Source organism: Accipiter gentilis, chromosome 2 (assembly GCF_929443795.1).
Source record: "Accipiter gentilis chromosome 2, bAccGen1.1, whole genome shotgun sequence".
NCBI lineage: Eukaryota > Metazoa > Chordata > Aves > Accipitriformes > Accipitridae > Astur > Astur gentilis.
In genome coordinates, this window is record NC_064881.1 from 27,876,199 (window position 1) to 27,898,596 (window position 22,398).

The window sequence follows — 22,398 nt, forward strand, 5'->3', positions numbered from 1 at the left end:
CACAAGAAAATTATTTTCTCTTTTTTTCCTTCTACTGGGCCCTTTCAAAAGGTAAAATATGGTCCTCAAGACTGAAAATGAAGAGTCTGTGCATTCAAACCACCAGTAAGAAGGACCCGAGATGGATAAAGAAAAGTATATCAGCTTTTTGCATGAGAAGTTTTAATGTTTGAGTATTTTTAATCACATTTTTCAGAAAGAAATCGCATCAGTAAACACTTTGCTAATTTCTGTTATTTTAGAAACCACCTGCTGATTTACAAACAGCTCTCGCTATGCATGTAAATCTATTATTTTCCTAACAACATTAGCCTTCTCATAAATACAGTCTAATTCTGCAAGATGCTAGGTATTTACAACTCACATGAACTTTTCTGGGAATTAACATTGCTCAAAACCTCAGAAGAGCTAGTTACACAAGTTATCTGTTGCATGTATAAGGATTTTTCCAAGTATTAAAGGTCTGGTCAACAGGGATTTCCCCCCAGTCATCCAACCCTAACTAAAATAAAAAATAATTACCTTTTTCTTTCAAACAAAGCACTTTACGACTGTTGCATCTATTAAGTCCAGACAGACTCTAATGCATTGATGTCTTAGGGACTGAGTCAGAAATCAGACCAATTTTCTTCCTTTTTCTCTTCCTATTGAATACTGGGGGGCTTGTTTTGTTTCTTAATATATAGCCTTTAAGGGTAATTTGCTAGATTATGATTTGCATTGTGCAAATAAGTCTATTTAAGTCCATTATCCCACATTATAATGTAATTTCTGACACCTTAACAGCACTCAATTTAATTACAACACACTGAAACAGTACAGCTGACTCCCAAAGGAACCTGTTTGGATCAGAAGATGATGATATATGCTAGCTGCTGATCATCTTTCACCATCAGATCCGCAATCAACTCTTTTAGAAGAACAGTATCAGAACATCTGCATCATCGTATTATTTTGTGGCAAAGAGCCCTCCAAAACCCAGCAACTGCATGCAACAATGTGTGCACATCCCAGACTTGTAAGCAGACATATTTAAAAACCAGCAGCTTTACTGTAATGACCAAAGAAGACAAAAAAAGGCTTTGATTTCGATTCAGCAAGCATCAATTTCTGCAGCAGAATCCCCATTAGGTAATTCATCAAGGCATCTATTCTATATCTAGTGTGGCAAGACAGCAAAAACACTTACAGCCTCCAAAAAAGAAAAACACTTCTGACAAAACTATTAAGCATTCCTGGTGATTAAGTAATAGACACTCATTCTTTCAAGACTGTCTTGAACCAGTGCCCCAGACAAAAACCATGCAATCATATTTGCTGGTGTCAGGATGAAATCAAGGCATCACGATTTTCTGTATTCTTTCAAGAAAAAGCAAGTTATTCAGCAGCATCCACAAAGCTCTTTCTGAAAGAATACAGAAGTTAACTTAAGGAGAGAGTATATAATCTCTCTTGTGGCTCTACGGAGGGATGCAGGTCGATACCTGAAATGTTGGTAGTATTTTTATCTTTGGGGCTTTTACAGACTCTCAAGAACAGTTTGAAGCAAAAGCTTTAAGGCAGCATAAACTAAAGAATTCTGTTTCTGCTGGTCTCTGAAGATTAAATACCATTGCTTTCCTTCCTCAAAATGAAAGGAATTGGAAATCACTACTCTACCAATTGACACGTCAGAAGAAGCAGCCTGGCTGGTCAGCTGAGAAGCAATCGTGCAAATCCAGCCTTTATTCCAGCAAGACATAGTTGCGTCTATGCAGAGGAGTCTGAAGAGGGCAAAGCAAGACTGTAACACCGGCTCTCCCTCAGACGGCAGAGAATTTGCTATACGTGCTCTGAAGGCTCTGCTTTCATACCAAACTCTCAATGAAAGTTTCAGGCGCAGATTCATTTCCTGCGCAGCAGCCTTGCTTATTAAATATAGAAGAACCAAATACATATTTGCTTTTATAACCAGAGAATAATGTAAAGAGATATGTAAGTAAATTAACAAAACAAGATGAGCGTTGCTCAAAATACTTTAAAAATTTAACACGAAAGACACAAATAATATTCCCAGAGCGGCCACTGTCTCACTTCTCCTCCATTTGCAAGGGGACAACAAAGTGCTCACATTGACTATTAGGAATTCAGAAAAGTAAAATATATACTCATTACTGCACAGATCCCCTTTAAAAATTGCAAAGGACTTTGCTTTTGTTTCTGAAGATGTAATGCAGTCTAATGGCGATCTCGGTGTAAAATAATGAAATATTGATCTTAATGAAGTAATTTAAATTACTTCGGAGATCTAATATGAAGGATGTCAACAGAAGTGCTCTCTCTTTCAGGACCCTAGAGTGAGGAGATCCTACAGCGCCATGGAAGGATGAACTCAACCAATGTGGGCCACTTTAATTCTAGTTTTATCACTCTCCTCCCTCTGCCAGTGGAGAAATGAAAACTAAAACCACCCAAGACCAAAGACATGGTAAACTCTGTTGCAAACCAGTTTCCAAGAAGAAAACCAATGACTTTCAAAGCCATTCAATGACAGTGCCATCTGACCTCACTGGATATCTAATTATACCCTTTCTTTTACAGACATAACCAAAGTTGCTTTAATGAGCATCTTTCAGCTTGCTTTATTGTGTCAGTAACTCTCAAAGTCCTTATGGTTCACTCAGTATTTCCCAGTGCGTACTTTCAAAACTGATACAAACCCCAATTCCTTCTCAAAAAGAATAAGGTTATCCCATCTCTGTTTTTTAAAGATCATTTTTGTACACTGTAGTTTACAGTTTAAAAAGTCAAAAATAGTGTACCTCGTACAGTTCAATGCAAAGAAAAGTCTCTACAAGAAAGAGTAACGCTGTCCACAGAAAATGACCTCTTCTAAACTTCAGTTAGCAAAGTTTCTCCTAACTACAATACAAGTAAGTGCATGCAAAGCTGGCAGATATAATTACGCAATCAACAATTATGTAGTGTAATGGACTGGAAAAATAAAATTAAACCAATAGATGTTAATTTGTATTTGCTAACCACGAATGATGTGGCTGGTGCTTTGCAAGGCACAAAATCCTTAAAAAGAATATTCTCTTAAAAATTCAAGGAATGCTATGGGGATGTCACACATAGGAAAGTCTATGGTGATGGCATTCATTTGGATTATAAAATAGTTACAATGAAAAATCCAAGGCTGGGTACACATGCTTGTTAGCCTGGCTTAAAAGGGCCGCCAGAATACATTTGGAATGCACAGTTTAGAAGCAAGAATCAAATTATGGCTGTATTTTCATATGATACAAGTGCACACATTTTCCAAACTGTAATCTTGCGGCAGGAAGACTATTTGAGTCATGTGTGTTTGCATGACTCACAAAACACATATTAAGGAGAGATCAGAAAGAAGGAAGGGGAAAGGCCCTGTATCACTAAACCAGGAGATTACTCCTTTAGCAGGATGTGGTTTCAAAACAGGAGCACAATAAGACAACATTGCTAGAAGAATCAGAGAGAAAGGGAGGACTACAAGAATCTGCACTGGAGGGCTCCTAAGGCTTGGAGAAGTGGATTAAAAGCACATAAAGAAAATTCCAATAAAGCATCAGAACTGAAAGGGTACCAAGTTAAATTTTAGAGATGCTTTCTGAATGACTTATAGAAGACAGAATAGTGCATTAACCCCCAGAAGAAAAAAGATGTATCAATAAGCTGGAAAGGGCAATGGACTTTGAAAGGTAAAACATATTCCTACTTCTTGAACCAGCATTTCAAACTTCGCTGCAGTTAAGCATATGCAAATCCCACTTCCTCAAGTCTCAACTCATTACAGCAAATCCTTTTTTAACCAAGAATGATACAGGCCTGACCCTACACCACATCTGCATGAACCTGCAGTACGCTTGAAGGGTTACCAAGATACATTCTTCTAACTTATTCCTCAACCTCTCCTCCAAGAGGAATCAATACCGATTCCTTTTGCTGTTCTATTTCCACATTTCTTTTGGTCTTTGTCAGCTCAGTATTGTCAATATACAAAAATGCGGCAGAGCTTGTTACAGTCTGCTTCCAAAGGGATATCCATAATGAATGAGAACCATGCAAGCAATACTCCTAATAATTGTGTCCACTGCTGACGGTATGTCCTTTCGAACTTCAGGAAGATTTCCTGCCACCTTTGACTTACACTTTGTGCCCGTTTAAAAGCATGGTTAAGTTGCAGGCACTGTTCCAGAACATATATCCGCATTAATACTGAAATAGCTGGCTGGATAATTTAAATTAATTCAGATATGCGGGTCCTAGCAGGTAGTTAGTCCTCATGAAAATTTCACAAGATTGCCAGGTCCCAAGAACAAGAAAAAGTAGAAATAAATGCACAAGTCATTACGCAACATCATGGAAAATCTCAAGTAAGGCTGTAGCTTCATGCCGTAGGAATTTGGGCAGGAGATTTTTAGCTGTTGGATCCATTCCGCGTCTCTTTTGACGCTACAGCCTTAAACCAGCTGCAAGAACAATACTACCAGGTGATGTGCTGCAGCACAGGGACAAAACCAAGAGGTCTGTGAACCTCCAGCTGAAGTGGCTCCTCTCAAATCCCAAGGTCTCCAGCAACTTGTCTCAAGTTCTTCTGCAATTAGTGCCCACAATGAGGCTATTTCTCCACACTCTGCCTATAACTGGCACTAAAGAAGAAATTAGTAGCAGGGAAAAACCAGAAAGACTCAACAGCACAGAGAAATAAATTCAGCTTTGGTATGTGGAAGCACAGCTTCATGAGCTACCACAGAAGGAGATGCAGCCCTTTCAGCCAGCACTGAGCCCGACAATTCTGCTCTTCTACTGGCATACAAAGGCAAAGTTCATTCTGCAAGCTACAGATCAAGTCATGGTTTCAGATCAGATTCAATGAATAACTAACTTTAGGTGCCCAGACAACACAAAAGCCAGTGCCAGGGACTACTCTTTGCTCTCCCCTACAGTGCACAGGGCTGAAGCACCTCAGACTGGGTATCCAAAACGGCTAATGGATCCAGTAGAGCAACGAATCATCATGTAGGCTTGAAGTGACCTCAGGAAATCAGACAGTCCATGCCCTTCTGCCTCAAAACATGGGCAGTTAGATCAAGTTGCCAGGGGTTTGTCCAATATGGTGTCTTCAATAATGCAAATACCACTACCCCTCTGGACAACGTGTTTCAGTGTCTGACCATCCTTATGGTGAAGAGAATTTTCTTCCTGGTATCTATTTGCGATTTACCATGGTCCATTACTTGTGCCTGTCGCCTCTCATCCTATCACTATGCACCTCTGAGAAGAGTTTGGTTCTACCCATTCTCTCTACACCCTCCCATTAGGTAGATGTAGACAGCTCATGACAGAAAAGATGATATCAAGTTAGTATATTTACCTAGCAACTGCCTACAGCTCACCAACAGGGAAATACCGGAGACAGGATGCTTTACTCCTGCCTTTCAAGAGCCTCAGTATCTTGGAGACATGGGATCCACAGCACTACTCCCTCCTCCAGAAAAGATGTCCTTATCCTCACCTTCAGAAGATTGGCAAGTAGAACGAGTTTGTGTAAGACACCGCTAGGCAAGATAGAAGAGGTGAGCTTTGATTTTATTCAAGTCTTTTGAGTGGAAGCCTCACTCTGGAAGTGAAAGACACGAATTCAAATCCTCCCTCTGCTTGCTCAATCAAGCTCAGGTCTGTAACGTATTCCCTCAGCAGGGGGAAAGCTACTGCCCAGCAGCAGCTTATTCTGGATGGGCGTAACCTCCATCGCTCTTGTTCTGCCCGAGAACTGAGCAGGAAACATTTCAGGAGGGACCAAGGCCCAAGATCAACGGCAGCCAGGAGGAAGCGGCTCCTGCACTGGTCCTCGTCTGCTCTTCGTCTGGTGACTCTCATGTACAAGAGGCAGGAGGAACACACGTACGTCGCAAAATGCAACGTGGTGCAGAGATGGCTGAGCTCCTGGAGAGTTGAGCCAAAGGCTATAGATAGCATGGCACAGCACGGCAAGGACTTGACCAGCTTCACCGAGGAACTGGGTGAACGTAGAGTTAGCATAGTGGGATATTGAATGAAATCAGCCTTGCCAAGCGGGCCAATATGGTTAGACTGCGTCTGTGTACAGGTAAAAATCCAAGCGCTGCTGTGCCCTATGGTTTCTCCGATTTAATCTCTGCTCTCCTCAGAATCTCTGGCTCTGTGCTCCGTTTTACACCACACAGATTTCTGGGAACAAGAAGTAAGCCTGCACTTGAGAAGAGACCAACGTTTCTAAATACGCGCTGGGCTTCCTCTGAAATTACCTACCAGATCCAGCTGTGCAAACGACTCAGACACAGAAATGCTTCAATTCCAAAAAGACATAGGTGTGAACTCAGCACTGGCCTGCTTAACCCTATCAATACTGAGACAGATCTTAGCACGCCTGCCCAGAGGGAGCTCAACATGCTTGGGAAACTTTAAAGCTATAACAGTGATGCATCGGGAACGAGGACAGAGTTGAGGCATGCAATTTTGGATTTGGAAGCCAGCTACTGCTTCAGGTGCAGAGGTCATCTTGTGCACTTAGCTTTAGTCTGTGACCTAGTAGCGAGAGATCAGGCTTCAGCTGATTTTTGTAGAGTTATCCTTGATGTACACACTTGGAAGAAAAAAGGATGCAGCAAACAAACAAGGAAACTGGTACTGGTATATGTACAGGTCCTGAAAAGGACCAGCTATCATGTCTTCTTCTACTCTTAGACGTATCAACTTCTCTATCCAGACTTTTCAAATTGGCATTATCACATCATTTTAGAATTTATTTTACCCCAAACTGGTATTCAAGTCCTTTTTTAAAATTGCATATACACATTGATCTGCAAGATATGATGATTATGTCTCAAATATATGAGTGCGGAGTCCAAAATCTTCAAATCAAGACGCGATCAGTGCTAAACACCCTACACATGCCAGGGAAGTACCAGTCCTGAAAAAGTGTTTTGCTTGTTTCTTTACAACAAAGGGTCTGAGTTGAAAAGCACTAAAACTTCAAAGGGAAAGAGTGTTTGGACGCTGCTTAAAAATATACATATTAATTGCTATTTCTGCAGCATTATCTGCAACACATGATGTGTTAGTTATTTTCCATGCATACGTAGCAAGATGCAGTTCACAGCCCCATGGGTTGAAAATAACAGCAATAATGTCATGCAGACTTTGGAACATATTACTACCATAAAAGAAGAAGAAACTTTAATACTTTGAAAAGCAAGTCATTACACATCGTCTCCCAAACCCTACAATACGTATCTGAGGAACCTAGTGACCCACAGTCATCTTAGGGAAAGAGCTTTTTGCTCCTACCCAAATCCTGAAGAAGATAAAGTCATTATGTAGGATGATTGGAATAATGATGCAAGGTTAACACTTGGACTTAAATATTTCCAGACACATTTTCTCCGTTTGGCAGGAAACTTGTTTTGTAAGACACAGAATTGTCCTAATATAACAGCATAGCAACTGCAACTTAAAACAGAACAAGTCGGTTAATGGACTATTAGGAGACTTTTGCTGTATAACAGCATTTAGACGCATGTATTTAAAAAACAGGTGGATAATCCAAATGTTCAGTTACTAGGACACTAACAGTTATGTCCATGGCAATTTTGTTTCTGTTCTTTAAACAAATCATCACTTGCAAGCACTAATGTTAAAACCAGAAAGCCAGTCTAGTACACAGTGGCTATAAATGCCAAATCAATTTTCAGCAGATAATAAAGTCCATGTTTTACAATCAGCAATGCACTGTTTTACTACCCAAAATGTAAGCTAATAATATATAGCTCTGCTAAATGGAAAATGCAGATATGCTGTTAAGAAACGGGCTGGCTGTGAGATGATGGATCATTTCTGCTGGGACCTTCTTAAAGCTATGTGCAAATGTTTTGAAAATATCACATGATGTGGCCATGTGTTAAAAATTACAGCCAGTTAAGTTCTCTGCTAAGAAAAATATGTGGGCAATTTATGAAATGCACTCCAGGATGGAGATATCTTAAGTAAAACCAGATTTTGAAAACAAACCCATTTTTTTTGAAACATGAACTTAAAAAAAAAAAAAAAAAAGTTGCAGCCACATCTGGAGAGCAGAAGTAAAGAAAGGGTGGTCTGACCTAATACCAGGCCATCTTCTGAAAGAGCAGCATTATTTCTGGGCTACAATGACTGTGATCACTGATTGTCCTTTTAAGGAAACCATGCTGAATACTGCCATGGGCAATAATAAAGCATTTTGTAGGCCAACATCTGTTCTTTGAAAGTACTATAAAATGACTGATAGATTTGTAACGTTTCATAAATAAAGTCCGGAATAAACAATTCTTAAATAAAATTTTAAAAAAAAAAAAACAAACCCCAAAACCAACACACATTCATAGTAATCAGACAAACCAGTGTACAGTATTAGATTTGAACACTGTTCCCCCAGCATCAATTATTTAGAGATAAACACTTCCTAGAGTTCACTACACAGAATGCCAAAATGGTTAACTTGGTTACTGCAAGCTGCATGTTAACGGGATTATCTTTCTAGAGACTTTTCTCAGAGTTGCAGTAGTGCCTTAACAGAGCTCTGAATCGCTTTTACAGCGTTTCATTAGCAAGCCTCGCTGCTGTCGCTTTGCCCTGACAGCGAAGCGAGGAGGTGAGAGGCCAGTTGCAATTGTGACGGCATGAGCAGTTCGTCTTTGAAGGGCAAATTTAGTTTGTGTAAAAGTGTTATCGCTACACATAAACCAGAACCCGTCTTTATTACTTCCTGTTCTTTCCCCAAAAGAAGGACTTCAGATGTCAGAAGCACTGAAGGGATGCTTCTGAAATCAAGACTTCACACATACACAAAAGGCACTGACATAATATCAGATTACATAAAAATACACATCCTTTTAATCTCCAGTACATAATGTGCTTACTTTTAAAATACAAAATCTGCCCCAGATGGCTAATAATGCCCATTTGAAAAAACCCAACACCACAATATTAAAAGGCTAAAATATGCTGTGAACAGATTGAGAGGCAGTTCATCCTAGAGGAGAGTAAAAAAGTGCAGATGGGTGTCAAAAATAGCCAAGTGTCAGATCTGTTCAAGTATCTCCATTCTGGCACATGCTCCCAGTCACAGCTGTTAGTGTATTCTCTGTATCCAAGTGCAAGGTTTTCTAACACTCCGAGCTGACATTAAAACACACTTCTTCCTTGCTACTGCTTTAACAGAATGCTGGAAATTAAAGATTTATTTAATGGTAAAGCTTAACGAGTATTGATAAGGGTATACATACTCTAGTGTAGCGCATGCCATTTTGATTAAAGATGCATGAAATTTTAACCAGCAGGTAGATTAAGTAATTTAAATGCCAAAGGCTTAATAGGTTTTCAAAAACCTCCACTCTAGGCATTCCAACACTGTTTGCCAATAGCCCCAAATAATGCACACGAGGATCAAGACTGATAAGACTGTGTCATTTTAGTACATTTAAACATATTAATAAAACACAGAAACAGTAAACCGCACAAGATGAGTTTCATAGAAATAAGGGAAACGTCAGCAGATTATGCAAAATGCAGTTTTCCGAATTAAAGAATTACTGTGGTATTTCTAATGAAGACCACATTCCCCAAGAATGTAATGCATGCAACTCAAATTTGACATCTAAAGGGTTAAATTGACCTTTCATAGTCCTCAGTTGTTATCTATGCAAATTAATTTGCCCATATTTCAACCATATAAATCCTCTTAGCCTTGTGCTTTGAGCAAACAGAGCCCACTTTCTTGTTACAACCAGAGGATCAGCAAACATACCAGCAGTAGGGTATGACCGTGTATAAAAATCCTAAAAGGAAAACATTCTTCCAACAACTGGCAATACCTACATGCAACTGTGGTTGCAGCAAACTGGCAGATACTGTTTCAAAACACCATCTGTGAGGTGTACAGACTCTCTGTGATCAAGCGTAGCCTCTTCTGCCTGTCCTACCCAAATAATCCACAAGAACCAGCCAGCTGTAGGATCTCTAGCCCTGTCTTTTTTTATCCAGAGACACAGGCTGCTATAATCAGGCACATGGTTTTCTTCAGTCCTTACCAAAGGGGAAAAAAAACAAACAAAACCCACCAAATTCAATCCACTCAGTCGTGGTCAAGCATTTCACAAAACCCCTCAGACAAATCACCCTGCGTAGAAGCCCCATTTTCATTGGCAATAACACTTATCAATTAGACAAGCGATCGTAATATCCAAGGATAATATTTTCCTGAGGAAACCAACCTATTAAAATTTCCAGCTCCACAGCAATTCCTCTAATTCAGCAGATTTTTTTTTTATTGTTTTATTTTGAATCGACATATTTCAGTCATCTGCCTGGTGACAGTTAGGGACTACGATTTAGGACAACGCTGGAATAATTTGTTTTACAAATCTCCTTCACTTCTCTAACATAAACAGCTTTTCACAGAGATAATTTCAGCTGATGGGTGAACGCTGTGAATGATCTCTACCGATCAAATGTTTGCAGATTCGAGGTACAGCTGACAGTCATGAAAGCCAGCCCGAAGCTGTATTTCTCTTTGCTAAAAATGATCCCCCGTGCAGAGACCTGCACCCACAAAGCCAGTGACTTTCTGCTATTTCTATCCCTTTTCACTGAAACATCCAGTACTGCTGTAAGTATCATCGCTGGCAGTTCCCTCGCACAAATTCCCCTCCCCCAAACATATACACAACAGAATTAGCATCCACGATCGCTCCGTACCCGTATCAGCTTGCAAATCACCCTCTATATTAAAAGAAGAGAAGGAAAAAATAAAAGAGAAAAGAAAAAAAATACTATCAAAAAACAATTAGCTTTTCCTCATTTAAAACCGAAAGAGCTGCAATAATTTCAACTCACCAGGCATCCTTGGATAAAATATACCACACTGTAAATGGCTCTCTCCTAAAAGCAAGCTTATTTAGGGCTCAGTGCCTCCTGTTCTGGAATGAACAGAGAGAAGCGAGGAGGGCCATCAGAACTGGCTGTGGCAGCGTAGCTGGAGGCAGGATGCTGGGCGCGTGCGTTTGCCAGGCAAAGACAGATGGAGAGCTGACACTCTGTATTGCACTTGGAGCAGAAATGTGAATGATGACAGGAGCACATGTGGCCTTGAACCCAGCCCTGTCTCTTCAGGCAGAACAATGACAGGGATGTGTGTGCAAATTATCACAACCCCGGCTCCCCTCAGCTGACTCCTTTTACTCTACCTTTCACACCAAGTTCCAGATGACCAAAGAATAGAAAGTAAAATGCAAAGTGATAAGCCAAACACTGAATTATTCATTTTTTTCCTTAAAAGTTAACCCTTCCTTCTGCTGACAACAATTAAAGAAAAAAGCATCGCTTTGGATCAGCTGTCTTCCAAAAGTGGAAACAAATTCATTCTTTAACAGTCATCATTTTGCACTCCATAGGACTACGTTTGTTTATTTAGCTGGAAATTCAAAACGTGCACGAGGATATACGAGAGACTCCCCCCTCCTCTTCCTCCCCTCCCCACACTTCTGTCATTATTATGCTGGTTTACTATAGTGAATGGAGTATCAAAATCACTGCCTTTCTCAGATTCTCAGTAGTATGTGTAAAATAGAACACTCTTAGAAAGCAGACCACTTTTATTTTACTATAGTGCTTTTAACCCCCTGGGATTCCTGCATTGATATGTTCCAAACATTTGCAGCTTACTCTCCTTTACCTTCCATGGTGATCCATGGGGGATGAAAACAAAATCTTCCCTGTAAAGCTTTTTCAAAAGCTAAACAATCATGTCCTCCCAATTTCTGATTTTGCACACCCCTTAAATGTTTATCCTCACATGAATAACGTATGCCTGGCTAGGTTCAATGCACTCTTCCTTATTAAGCTTTAATGGACACCATGATACATAAAACTACAAGTCTTTGTTATAGTGCTTTATCTAAAGCTGGCTATTTTCTTCTCAGCAGTCCCTCTTTAGTCCTTTGTAAAACATCTTTGCCTCTTAGGAGAAACATACGCCTGACTCGCATGCCTTCTGTAGCACGTATAGCCTTGCACAAAATTCCAGGCACAAGGAAAAATGTCTTCTTTTTCAAAACTCTCCTCCCATTTAGCACTTGCAAAAGCTTCTCCCTTTAGTAACACGTATTTCTCCAGCAATTAGTGCGTAGGTCCTGGTTCTGACTTTGCCTTTGCAGTATACATTTAATCCCATATAGAAAGGCAGCGATTCTCAGTCACATCTTCTGGAGCTGCATTCTTACCACTGTAAGACTCATCCTTTTGTACTTATTTATGCTCCCCCCTGATTTTGCATTATGCCATCTTCTGCCTCTACTACGCAGAAATGACTCTGCTTTCAGGCCTTCCTCTTCCTTCCTCTAGCTGCCACAGAGCCTGATGAAGATCTATTTAGGAAAAGGACACACGTGTAAAATTAAGCAAAAAATAACAACCCTTCCAATATCCGGACTGAACTCATGAATATATCTCACTTAAAGCAAATGAGTCACTTAATTTACTGATATTTCCACAATAACTTTCTAATGCTATCTAAGTGCCACCCTTAAGCTTCACTGAAACAGGAGAGAGACTCCAAACACAGGACTGGCAAATGCAAGGCAATCAAAGCAGCAAAGGAGCAGCTCCCCTTGCCCCAGTAAACACCCCAGCACTAACAATCTAACGCGTCTGCAACTTGAGGCGGGTCTTTTCTTCATCTTCATCAGATAGCTACTGTAATGAAGTTCTCTGTAATGGGTTTTTGAGTGTCAGAGAGCCCAAGAGAAACACCGAAACATGAAAATGTTTTTGTGACAGACTGCTTTCATGAAGGGGGCAGAAACAGAGAGGGGAAAGGGAGAGAAGCAAGGGAAAGGGAGACAATCAAAGTCTGTGCCACCAAGGCCTTTGAAGAATTTACCATTCTTTTTGTTTCATTATTTGATGCGCTATTTAAAACCAGTCAGTTAGTACTGTATTTGCTGTGTTGTTTTTCTTTTTTAATGCTGTACTCTACATAAAAGGAAAAACATTTTCACAGTTGGAAATGCAACCTTTCATCAACATAGATGCAGCCTGAATCAGCTTCAGAGTAGAAAGTAACATGTCAAAGGTATGACGCATTTTAATAAAACCGAACAATATTCACTCTTAAAAGAAGGTCTTAATATCAGTACATTGTAAATCCACAGACCACAGCTCACAAAATTGAACTTCCATATGCTGTGTGATTATGCATCTTTTTTCTGTGTGTAAAAAGCCTTTTTAAGCTGTTATCTGACTACAGTAATTGCCATTTAAATTGATCCACGTCAACAAAACCTGGATCCCTGGAGATTCTCACCTAGAAGTCTGCTCATGGAAGGGGCTAACAGAATGCCTGTGCATCTGAGACTACTTCAGCATTTTCTCAAGCAGCCAGCTGCATGAATAGTTTTTCCCTCTCATTATTTAATACACTGAGGCAGGCTGCAACCCATTTGGCAGTCCTCCCTGAATAAATATCTGTGGATATTTATTCGCTTTCCCCACCCCACCCCACCCCCATTTTTAATGCGGTCACTTAAAGCTTGCCCTAACAGTTTTTGCACCAGGTCTGAAACTTTAGCAGGCCAAGCAGAGGTGGACAGCCCATTCTGTAAAATGGTTTTATTCTCCGCTAAGGAAAGGCAGTGGTTTTAACATAGGAATAGTTCTGCTATATCACAAGAGTCGGTATTATGTGTAATACCAAAATTAAAGGGATACAAAGACAGTGAAAAATCCAGAAGATAATCTTCAGCTAGTTTCTTTATGGTGCACATTATGCTACACCCTCCTGGGTGGGAATCAGCTCCTTCTTTGACAATCATTCAAAAAACTTTACAAGATAATTTTAAATAATCCTCTGCAACTCTTAATGTTGAAAATGGGTAAAGAAGGCAAAACAGTCTCCATATTTGAAGGGGGGAAAAGAAAACTTTTATGCGGTGGATGATATAAGGTCGCTAAGACATGGATCTGATGGGAAAGAGAAATTCCAAGTGATCACCATTTAAAAAGTACAGCGATTGCCTTTTGCGCAAACCTAACCTAGCTTAATAACAGGGACTGGAAGTCCACTGAAACGCATCTGTAGTTAATGAAAGCTCTCTATTAACAGTGAAGGAAGAATTTAACTCAAAGCTTTTCTGTAGGACTTCTCAACTTCCCACTCTACTTACAGCAGACTGTTGTGATACATTGTGACTTCACACAGTGGGTATTAAGTGAGTTAATTCAAAGGAGCTGAAACCTCATTGATCCTAATTGAAAGCAATACACCCAACCAAATAGTTTTCTACCCCATCTGCTCTGGCCTGCCACCAGCTATTCAATACAAGAGAATTAATAGTTTCAGATATTCTAACAGACCCAATAAAAGCACTCATTTAAGCAGGACTGCATTAACAAAGTGAAAAACCAAGGGCAAAATGGGTTCAAATGGAGCATTTTACTCCTAGTTGGCTTTAACAAAGCTGAATAATGCTTATTCTGACTTTTTATGTGCAAGACTTGATAAACTGAATGAGAAGGCACTCAATGATCAGTCAACGAGCATTGATGAATGGTCATTAGGACCCCCCCAATCTCAGGGAAGGCCATTCCACAAAGTGGCACACCAGCTTGAAAGGGCGGACTCACTAATGTCCAGATTTCCCCGCTTGCTTGTTCCACTTTCACTTTCAGACCACTGGCCACCAAATGAGGCTGACATATTGGAAAATAATCTTTTATGGGCGAGTGGCAAATAAAAATGGAGGCATTAGCTGGGCTTTCAAATTCAAATCTGCTAGTTTTGTCAGCCCCCAAACGTTTTGATTTTCCACCCAGCTGGAAGCTATTAGTGTGTTCTTAAGGCATCCCACTGACAGGGCAAACCCACCTAATGTGTGAGCTGTAGAGCTGATGGGGGGACGGGGGACAACCACTTCTGGATGCTTTCTTAACTTTATTTGGTTGATTGTCCAACCAAAGTACGGTAAAGGCAACAACTTCAGGAGAAGGCCACTAATTTCTTGCTGCCCAGTGTCTCCTATGGCCTGGTACAACAGTGGTCCACCTAGGACTGTAATGGGTACCCTCAGTGTGACTTTTTCCATGACACAGTACCTAGCCTCCCTTGTTTTTACTGCCCTACCACAAAAGAGCTCAAGCTAGTCAAGAAAGGCATTTTTTTAACAAACTTTTAATTCTTTGCTTGGAAACAGGATTAAAATATTCCAATAAGATAGGTGCTTATCTGTGAACAGTAGCTCTTAATGCATGCAACACAAAACATTTGCCAGATAACACTAAACATTTCCCTAAGCATTTCCTTATTGGCAAGGCTTTCTGGACTTCTGAAAAAAGACAAATGGGACCTTTAAAACATACATAGCTCTGTGAAACACAGACTAATTGAGATTACCTACAGAAATATTCAATAGTTGAAAGCAGAGTCACCAAGCTGGGAAGAAAATATTCTTGGTTCTCTAAGAGGAACTGTTCGTCATGTTACCTCTACTACTGGATTAAATTCATTGAAGATGAGAAAGCATTCATCTCTTTTTTCAGTTAAGAAAACTTAAGTCATACTATTCCAACAGGATAATCAGAAATTCGTCCTCTAAAGAGCATTTCAAATCATCTGTTAAGAAAAGGCAACCTTGGCAGTGGGTCAGACTCGGCAACCTAGATTGCCTATTGCTTTTTGATCAAAAAAGAACCAAAAAAATTCATTCTTGTTGAACACTGCCAGAAATCCCAGTGGCATTTCAGGTGTATTTCAGGTTTTAAAATAATGAAAATATACATAAAGACCTCATCGTAGAAGAATAGTTAAACCAAAATTAATTGACTCAGAATGGGAGGGCCAACACAGCCTTCAGGTCTTACAGAACGCATGCTCTTTTGCTCAATGCATATGTTTTAGGAAGAACACTAACATGGACAAACTCACATGTATGTACCTGTCTTGGTGTCTATTTCTTTCACTTGATCTGGGCTAAACCAAGTCTTGCCTTGCCTTTTTATTAAATACAGTATTTTCTATAATGTGGGTAAAGTAAATTAGAATTGACTGTTAATTTCTATCATTATTTGGATTCAAAGGAAATTACCACACCATCTGAGCACAGACATCACTGAAGCACTTTGGAAAATTTGATATTGATTTGATATTATTTCTGAAAGGACACAAGAAAATACCAAAGATGCCGTCTCACCGACAGGAGAAAGAACACATTTAGTGTGACCTGGAGAAGCCTGGATGAGAATATCTGGTCCTGCTGAACTAGGGTCATATTTTGAGATTCAAAAAAAAAAAGGGGGGGGGGGGGGGCGGGAAGGAGAAGAAAAAAAAGGCTTCAAGCTATCAGTTGCTTTTTGACTTGAAGCTCAGGGTGTTTGCTCTTTTAACATGGGTAGGGAAACTCCTCCTGCTGTAGTGTATTAACCCCTAGTTTTGACCTCTAATCAATGTCTTTTCAATGCATAGGATTTTCATAATAAAGATAATGTGAGAACATATTTGTGTGAAAGCGTATCTACCACTAGCCATAAATTCGAGCCTTGCATTTTTCTTTGTAACATGTCAATATTTGTGACACTAACTAAACATATTTTATTCATTTGACAAGGACTGTTACATTATATTGAAAACTTTTGTTTCAATGTCACCACCTCCCCGTTTTGACTGATGGCGAGTTAGTTTTGTTAAAACGCAAGGGGTGATAGCGTATGCTCCAGTGAACTTTCCCTCCTCTCAGCACCAGAGACAAAAACCTGCAGCTCTGCTCTGTGCTGGCAGCCATCTGGCCAGCTTTCTCTCAATGCCTGCCCCACACCACACTGCAGGCAAAATTTCAGGGCTCTAGAGCTCTGTGGAGCTATTCATGACATACCAATTTCACATTTTCTGCTTGTACGCTTGCAACAATAAATGCTAATGAGGACTATGAATGACATTTTTAAAGACAATAAAAAGGTCTCCAAATCCCTTGCATATGGAGACACTATTTTCTAAACTTCACCTTCTGTTAGGGAGCCATTACACTCTAAAGGAAAAAAATAACCTAAGGAGAACAATGAGATGATCAAAGCATAACCGAGTCCTTACGAATTCCAAAGAAAACAATGTTTGCAAAGCTAGCTTAATGACAGACAGATTTTATGCCAATGTACAGCGGTAACACTTCAGTGCAGGAACTTTCTTTTTCAATAGCAGTTACTTCTCATCAGGGGGGCTCACAAATTGAGGGGGGAAGCCATAGCAAATCCTCGCTTTCACTGATCATGTATAACCCCACAAGCCATAGATTTGGACTTTTTAATTACTAATCTCTAGATGAGTCCAAGAGTAAACGGTTATCTTTAATTGATTTGGAATGCCATGCTTTCATAGAGATTACTGTACTGACCAAGAGAAATAACAAATTTTAATGTTTTCTTCCCCCAAATCTGCCTTTTGCAATGCTACTGCTACTCTTAAAAAAAAAAAAAAAAAAAAGTTGCCTTGTTGCCTTCACTCTTGGTACTGTGTTTTATACTTAATTAAAGACAGCTTCCCATTATTAGCAAGGATTAAAAACACTTTCAGGAAAATCCACCAGGTGGAGCAAATACACAGCAATACAAAACATCTATTTATGCTCGTACTGCCATTTTCAACAGGGAAAAAATGTTTTATATGGAAATATTCTTACCTCTTGACCTCTCTTCTTCACCCTTTTGTCATATATTGATCAATTTGTACTTAGTTACCACATTTATAATGGTACAAAAGCTTTGTTCAAAGGGGCCTTCGTACAAAGCTATTGCTCCTGATAAGTTTCAATATGAATTTGCAAACCACAACAGTCATCAGATATATAAGGGAAATTAAAGAATAGTATTATTCAACATACATATATGTGTCTATATTCAAGAATACAAGGGCAAAGTTGTGCCTGTAAAACAAACTAACAAGCATTCAGAAAATAAAGCTTAGTCTTACATCAGGCAGCAAAATCTTTACACGGGCCTCCACTATAATGGGCTGGAAACCTGGCCATTCTGCATGTCTTGTTATGTGTTTATACACATAGTAGTACCAGTAACATCACAGCAGTGCCATTGTACAGTCTGTTGGTGTTTACCATTATTTTAGTATGACATCCGTCAACTACTAAGTATTTTCAAGAGTGCAGTGAATGAGGGCTATAAATAAATATTTAAGCATATCTAGGACAGCTAAGCATTACTTCCCCATTTAAATTATTTGCTTTCCAGAGCCAGGTGAGAAAGCCACTTCCTCATCAAATATTTTAACTCTCCCTGATGAATGAGAAGGTCTAATGGCAGAAAGGCAGGGGGGCACCTTTTAACATGACGAGAACCAAGTCTTAACAGAAAAGTGGTTATGGATGAGTCTTCTCACAGTTATAATAGGACAACCCACTGGCAGACCCTGTAATTGCTAAAATGGCAAAGCAGTATTACCAAGTGAACGGCTCTAATGCAGTTCAGCATCTCGAAACACGGCAGAATCAGTCCACAGACTCATTCAACCCTAGATGACAGAAAAACATTATCATTTGTGAGTGACAAAGGGAAGGTACTGATTTTAGTCAAAGAAATCTTTTTCTTTCCATTGTTTCCTTAGTTACACCTTCCATCACATTTTTTCTCTTACTTTCCTGTTCAGTGCCCTCTGCCTTCTCTCTGCCATCACACCTAACCCTGTGTTCTTGATTCTGGGGCCACCTCCTCACCCTGCTACACGCCTCCCTTCCCCCATCGACTACATGACTTGTCTCTGCTCCCTGCAGCCTTGGGCATTCATCTTCTCCTGCCTCTGCTAGCCCCGAAAGCTAGAAGTTGTTCCAGAATTTGAAGCTGTGAGTACTACCATAAAATATTACTCACAATTAACACATAAATGAAAGATCAACAACCGGCACTCTAACATGGAGGGACAAACACTGCGCCAGTTAGGTTTCCAGTACAAAACTGAGCCAGAATGGGATCCACTTAATGTGCAATCAGAGAAGCACACCATGCTCCCTGGAAGCACAATGTGTCGACATAAGCTTTGTGCTTTTAGTCCGACCCAGACAAATCCCATCATAGCTAAGGAAAATTAACATGCAAAATCTTTGTTTCTTTAGGAACCGGGAGGAGCCTTGAGGAACACAGGTCTTTAAATATCATTTCATTTTATCTAATTGTGTTGTACTCCACATGGTGCTTTGTTGTAGCCATTCGGAAGAAAAGCAGGAGAAGAATGCAGAGGTGATTATGAAGTGGAATTTCATACCAAGAGCAAATTACACCACTTCACACCAGGAGAACATCTGCAAAGAGCAGCAGTAAGCATTTGGGCACAATGCAAGGTGCCAGTTTTGATAAAGCCCAAACCAGCTTGGGAACCGTTATCCGTGAGAACGTTCCTTAAGCAAGATTGTCACAGCAGAGACTTGCGGAGATGCCCAAGATAAATATTCTTTCAAACAGGATGCTGATTTAAAACCATTATCTCTGAGGGATTTTTGAGGTGGAAACCATGGATTAAAGGCTATCATTTTCTGCCATTTTCAAAGAGGAGCTAGACACCCGCTGAGTGGGAGGAAAGACAGTGTGGTTATTGTCGTCACTATGCCTTCATGGAGAACTTTCTTTTTACTATGCTGCTGGTTGAGGTGGGCAATGGTTGGCTAAAGGTCATGGACAGTTCATTAGATTATGAACTCTGCAAAAAACATAAAGGCATGGAGAACACTGGAAGGAGGGACATGACTTACAAGACTTGTAAAGGTTTAACTAACTAATAGCGCTCTCATACAGACACATTATTTCCTTTGTATGTACAAACCCTATAGGAACATGACACTGACCACAATGCATAAACCTTCTTTTTTTCATCTTGTATATACAATCACTGCTTATTTAAACCACGGCTTCTTTACAGTACAACAGGATAAAGAGATTTAAAACTACATGTCTAAGTAATTTACTTTTACTTAAAGGCACCTTTACACCAGAGTAGCCTAGGGAGCTCCTAATGAAGAAGGGGGCCTGATTCTAAAGGTGAAGGATTATGTACATATTTAAGAGTTTATTAGATCACAATTATTGATCTGATACACTGTAACAGCTCTTTTGTTGCACCATCCTCTGCAAATCCTTCTTATATGGAGGATTAGCAGCACAATAGATCATAATGACTCTGTTGGTCCCACTGCACTATCGCTGACTCCCAGCTGCATATGCCCACTGTAGGCTACCTTCTCTTACTAACGGGTCCCCAAAACTCACACCTGGTAATGTCTGCATGCAAGAAGAAAAATATTAAATCTGTATTAAAAAATCCTAATGAAATATTAGCAGGGAAAATAAAAGTTACTGCTCAAAGGATTTTGCTCTACCTACAAAGTACCCAAAATCATTAGCATATGGAAATGTCCTCCAAGACTACAGGCATAACTCTACAGACTGGACCGAAAGCCTCCGGCATAAAAGAAAACAAAACCTTAGTTAACTTTCAGCTCTCCCTTCTCCAATCCTACAACCACAAATATCTTTCTTGGACCAGCTTCTGCCCACAAGAATAAAAGGCGTTAGTCACATGCTACACTGATTTTTGCTGCAAAGCCATATTAATTATGTTCCCTCCCTCTACTACTTGTACCTTGTGATCTTAAGTTCTGCCAGTACAACCATGAACAGCACTGTGCTATAAATTAGAGTATTAAAATTATCCAAAGAAGAGTAATATTCTTCATTTATCACTCAAACAATAAGTCATACTTTAATTCTTCACAAACTTAAAAAAAAAAAAATTCAAGACCTTTACCTAAATTAACATTTCAGTCTCCTTCAGCTATGATCTTTAGTTTTACATCCTGTTGAACACTTTCCAACTACAGGCTAAAACCTGACCGGTGAATAGAGCCCTGCCTCATGCACCCGCACCTTCAGCCTGTTGAGTGACCTCAACAAACAGCAGCTACAAGGGGCAAGGACTGTAACTGCCCCTATCCCAGTGTTCTAAAATTGAACACCAAGCTGGACATCTAAGAAAATCACATGAATAATGAGAATGGAAGTGTTGATAGCTGCCACCACTGTTTTAACGGGCCATGCCAGAACAAACACTGAGTTGGTTTGAATCCATGGGATGAATAAAAAGAATGTTGCCAAGCACGCTGAAAACGAAAAACTTAGAATGCCAAGAATGATGACTACGCTAATGACCACTACAAAAACAATTAACATTTTCAAAAGTTTATTTGCTGCATAGCACAAACTCCACCTGAAAGAATTTGCTCCTCAGAACATTTCACCTCTGAAAATAAAAGAGGTCGAGCAAGGGGAGCAAGAATAAAGTAAAAGGGGAAAGCTGCAAATTCAGAAGCAAAAGGGTTAACATGTTTTGTTTCAGTCGGTATTCTACCAATGCCAGAATTACAAGGGAAAGACTAAAAAGAGCCAATTTTTTTTTTATTATTCTTTAAAAGAAAAAAATCAGGCCTATCTGTCACAGGGTTGTCCGGGCTGGAAGAACCGGCAGGAACCTCAAATTCCTGACCAAACCCTCTTCCACACAATGCCTCCTGAATGGAAGGAACCCAGGCCCGGCAGAGATAGCCCGCTGTCAGGAACCAGCCCTGACGTTTGCGGACAGACGGGGCTGGCCTCGCAGGATGTCAGAACAGCAAACTGCTGTTCGAGATACTGGGGTTTCACACACTCCCAGCCTGGATGTTTTGCTCTTCAGGTAATTAAACAAGGAAACGGGGCTGATGTGTACGAGTCTGACCCCTGCGCCGCGGCTCCGCAGTTCTGCATATCAACTTCCGCACGAACCGCCCGGAGCATCAACAGTCTTCGACTCCCGCTTGCCGCCTCTCCTGCTCCCGACACCAAGCTCTAAAACAAATCCTCCTGGAAATATCTGCTGCTGCCTATTCCTTTTTTTTTCCCCCTCCCTATTTAAGAAGGGCAAAATTACTTGTTCTGTTCCACATGCCTTGCTGCTTTCTCATAAAAAGACGGAAAAAAGGAAAGAAGTGGGTACTTTTGGGTAGCTGCTCTTCAGCCAGCCATTCAAAATATTAAATATCTGGGGGAGGGGAAGAACAGACAGAAAGATGAGGCAAGGGATTCCCAAATTAACTCTTACTTTAAGGTCATGACTCAAAATGAAAAAGATCCTGAAAAGTATTTCCGATTCGTCCAACCAATTGCCAGACATTCACTTAATTTGAACTAAAATTATTCTGATTTAAGCATTATTGAAGAGTCTTTGTCTTACAAGACGACATAAATCATAGAACCAGGCATTAGAAAAACAGACCAGTGTTT

At 40.0% G+C, this 22,398-nt stretch overlaps 1 protein-coding gene across 8 annotated transcripts in view; it reads right to left on the minus strand.

The window, feature by feature from the left end:
- RUNX1T1 (RUNX1 partner transcriptional co-repressor 1) overlaps nt 1-22,398 on the minus strand; it is a 114,883-nt gene that overhangs the window by 67,647 nt on the left and 24,838 nt on the right. The window contains exon 1 of one of the 8 annotated variants that reach the window (XM_049821238.1): nt 10,933-11,066. The exons of the other annotated variants lie outside the window; for them this stretch is intronic. Within the exon in view, the coding sequence (XP_049677195.1) occupies nt 10,933-10,939 (7 nt within the window). The 5' untranslated portion in view covers nt 10,940-11,066. Of the gene's footprint in view, nt 1-10,932; nt 11,067-22,398 lie in introns of those variants that run through there. 8 annotated transcript variants of the gene reach the window in all.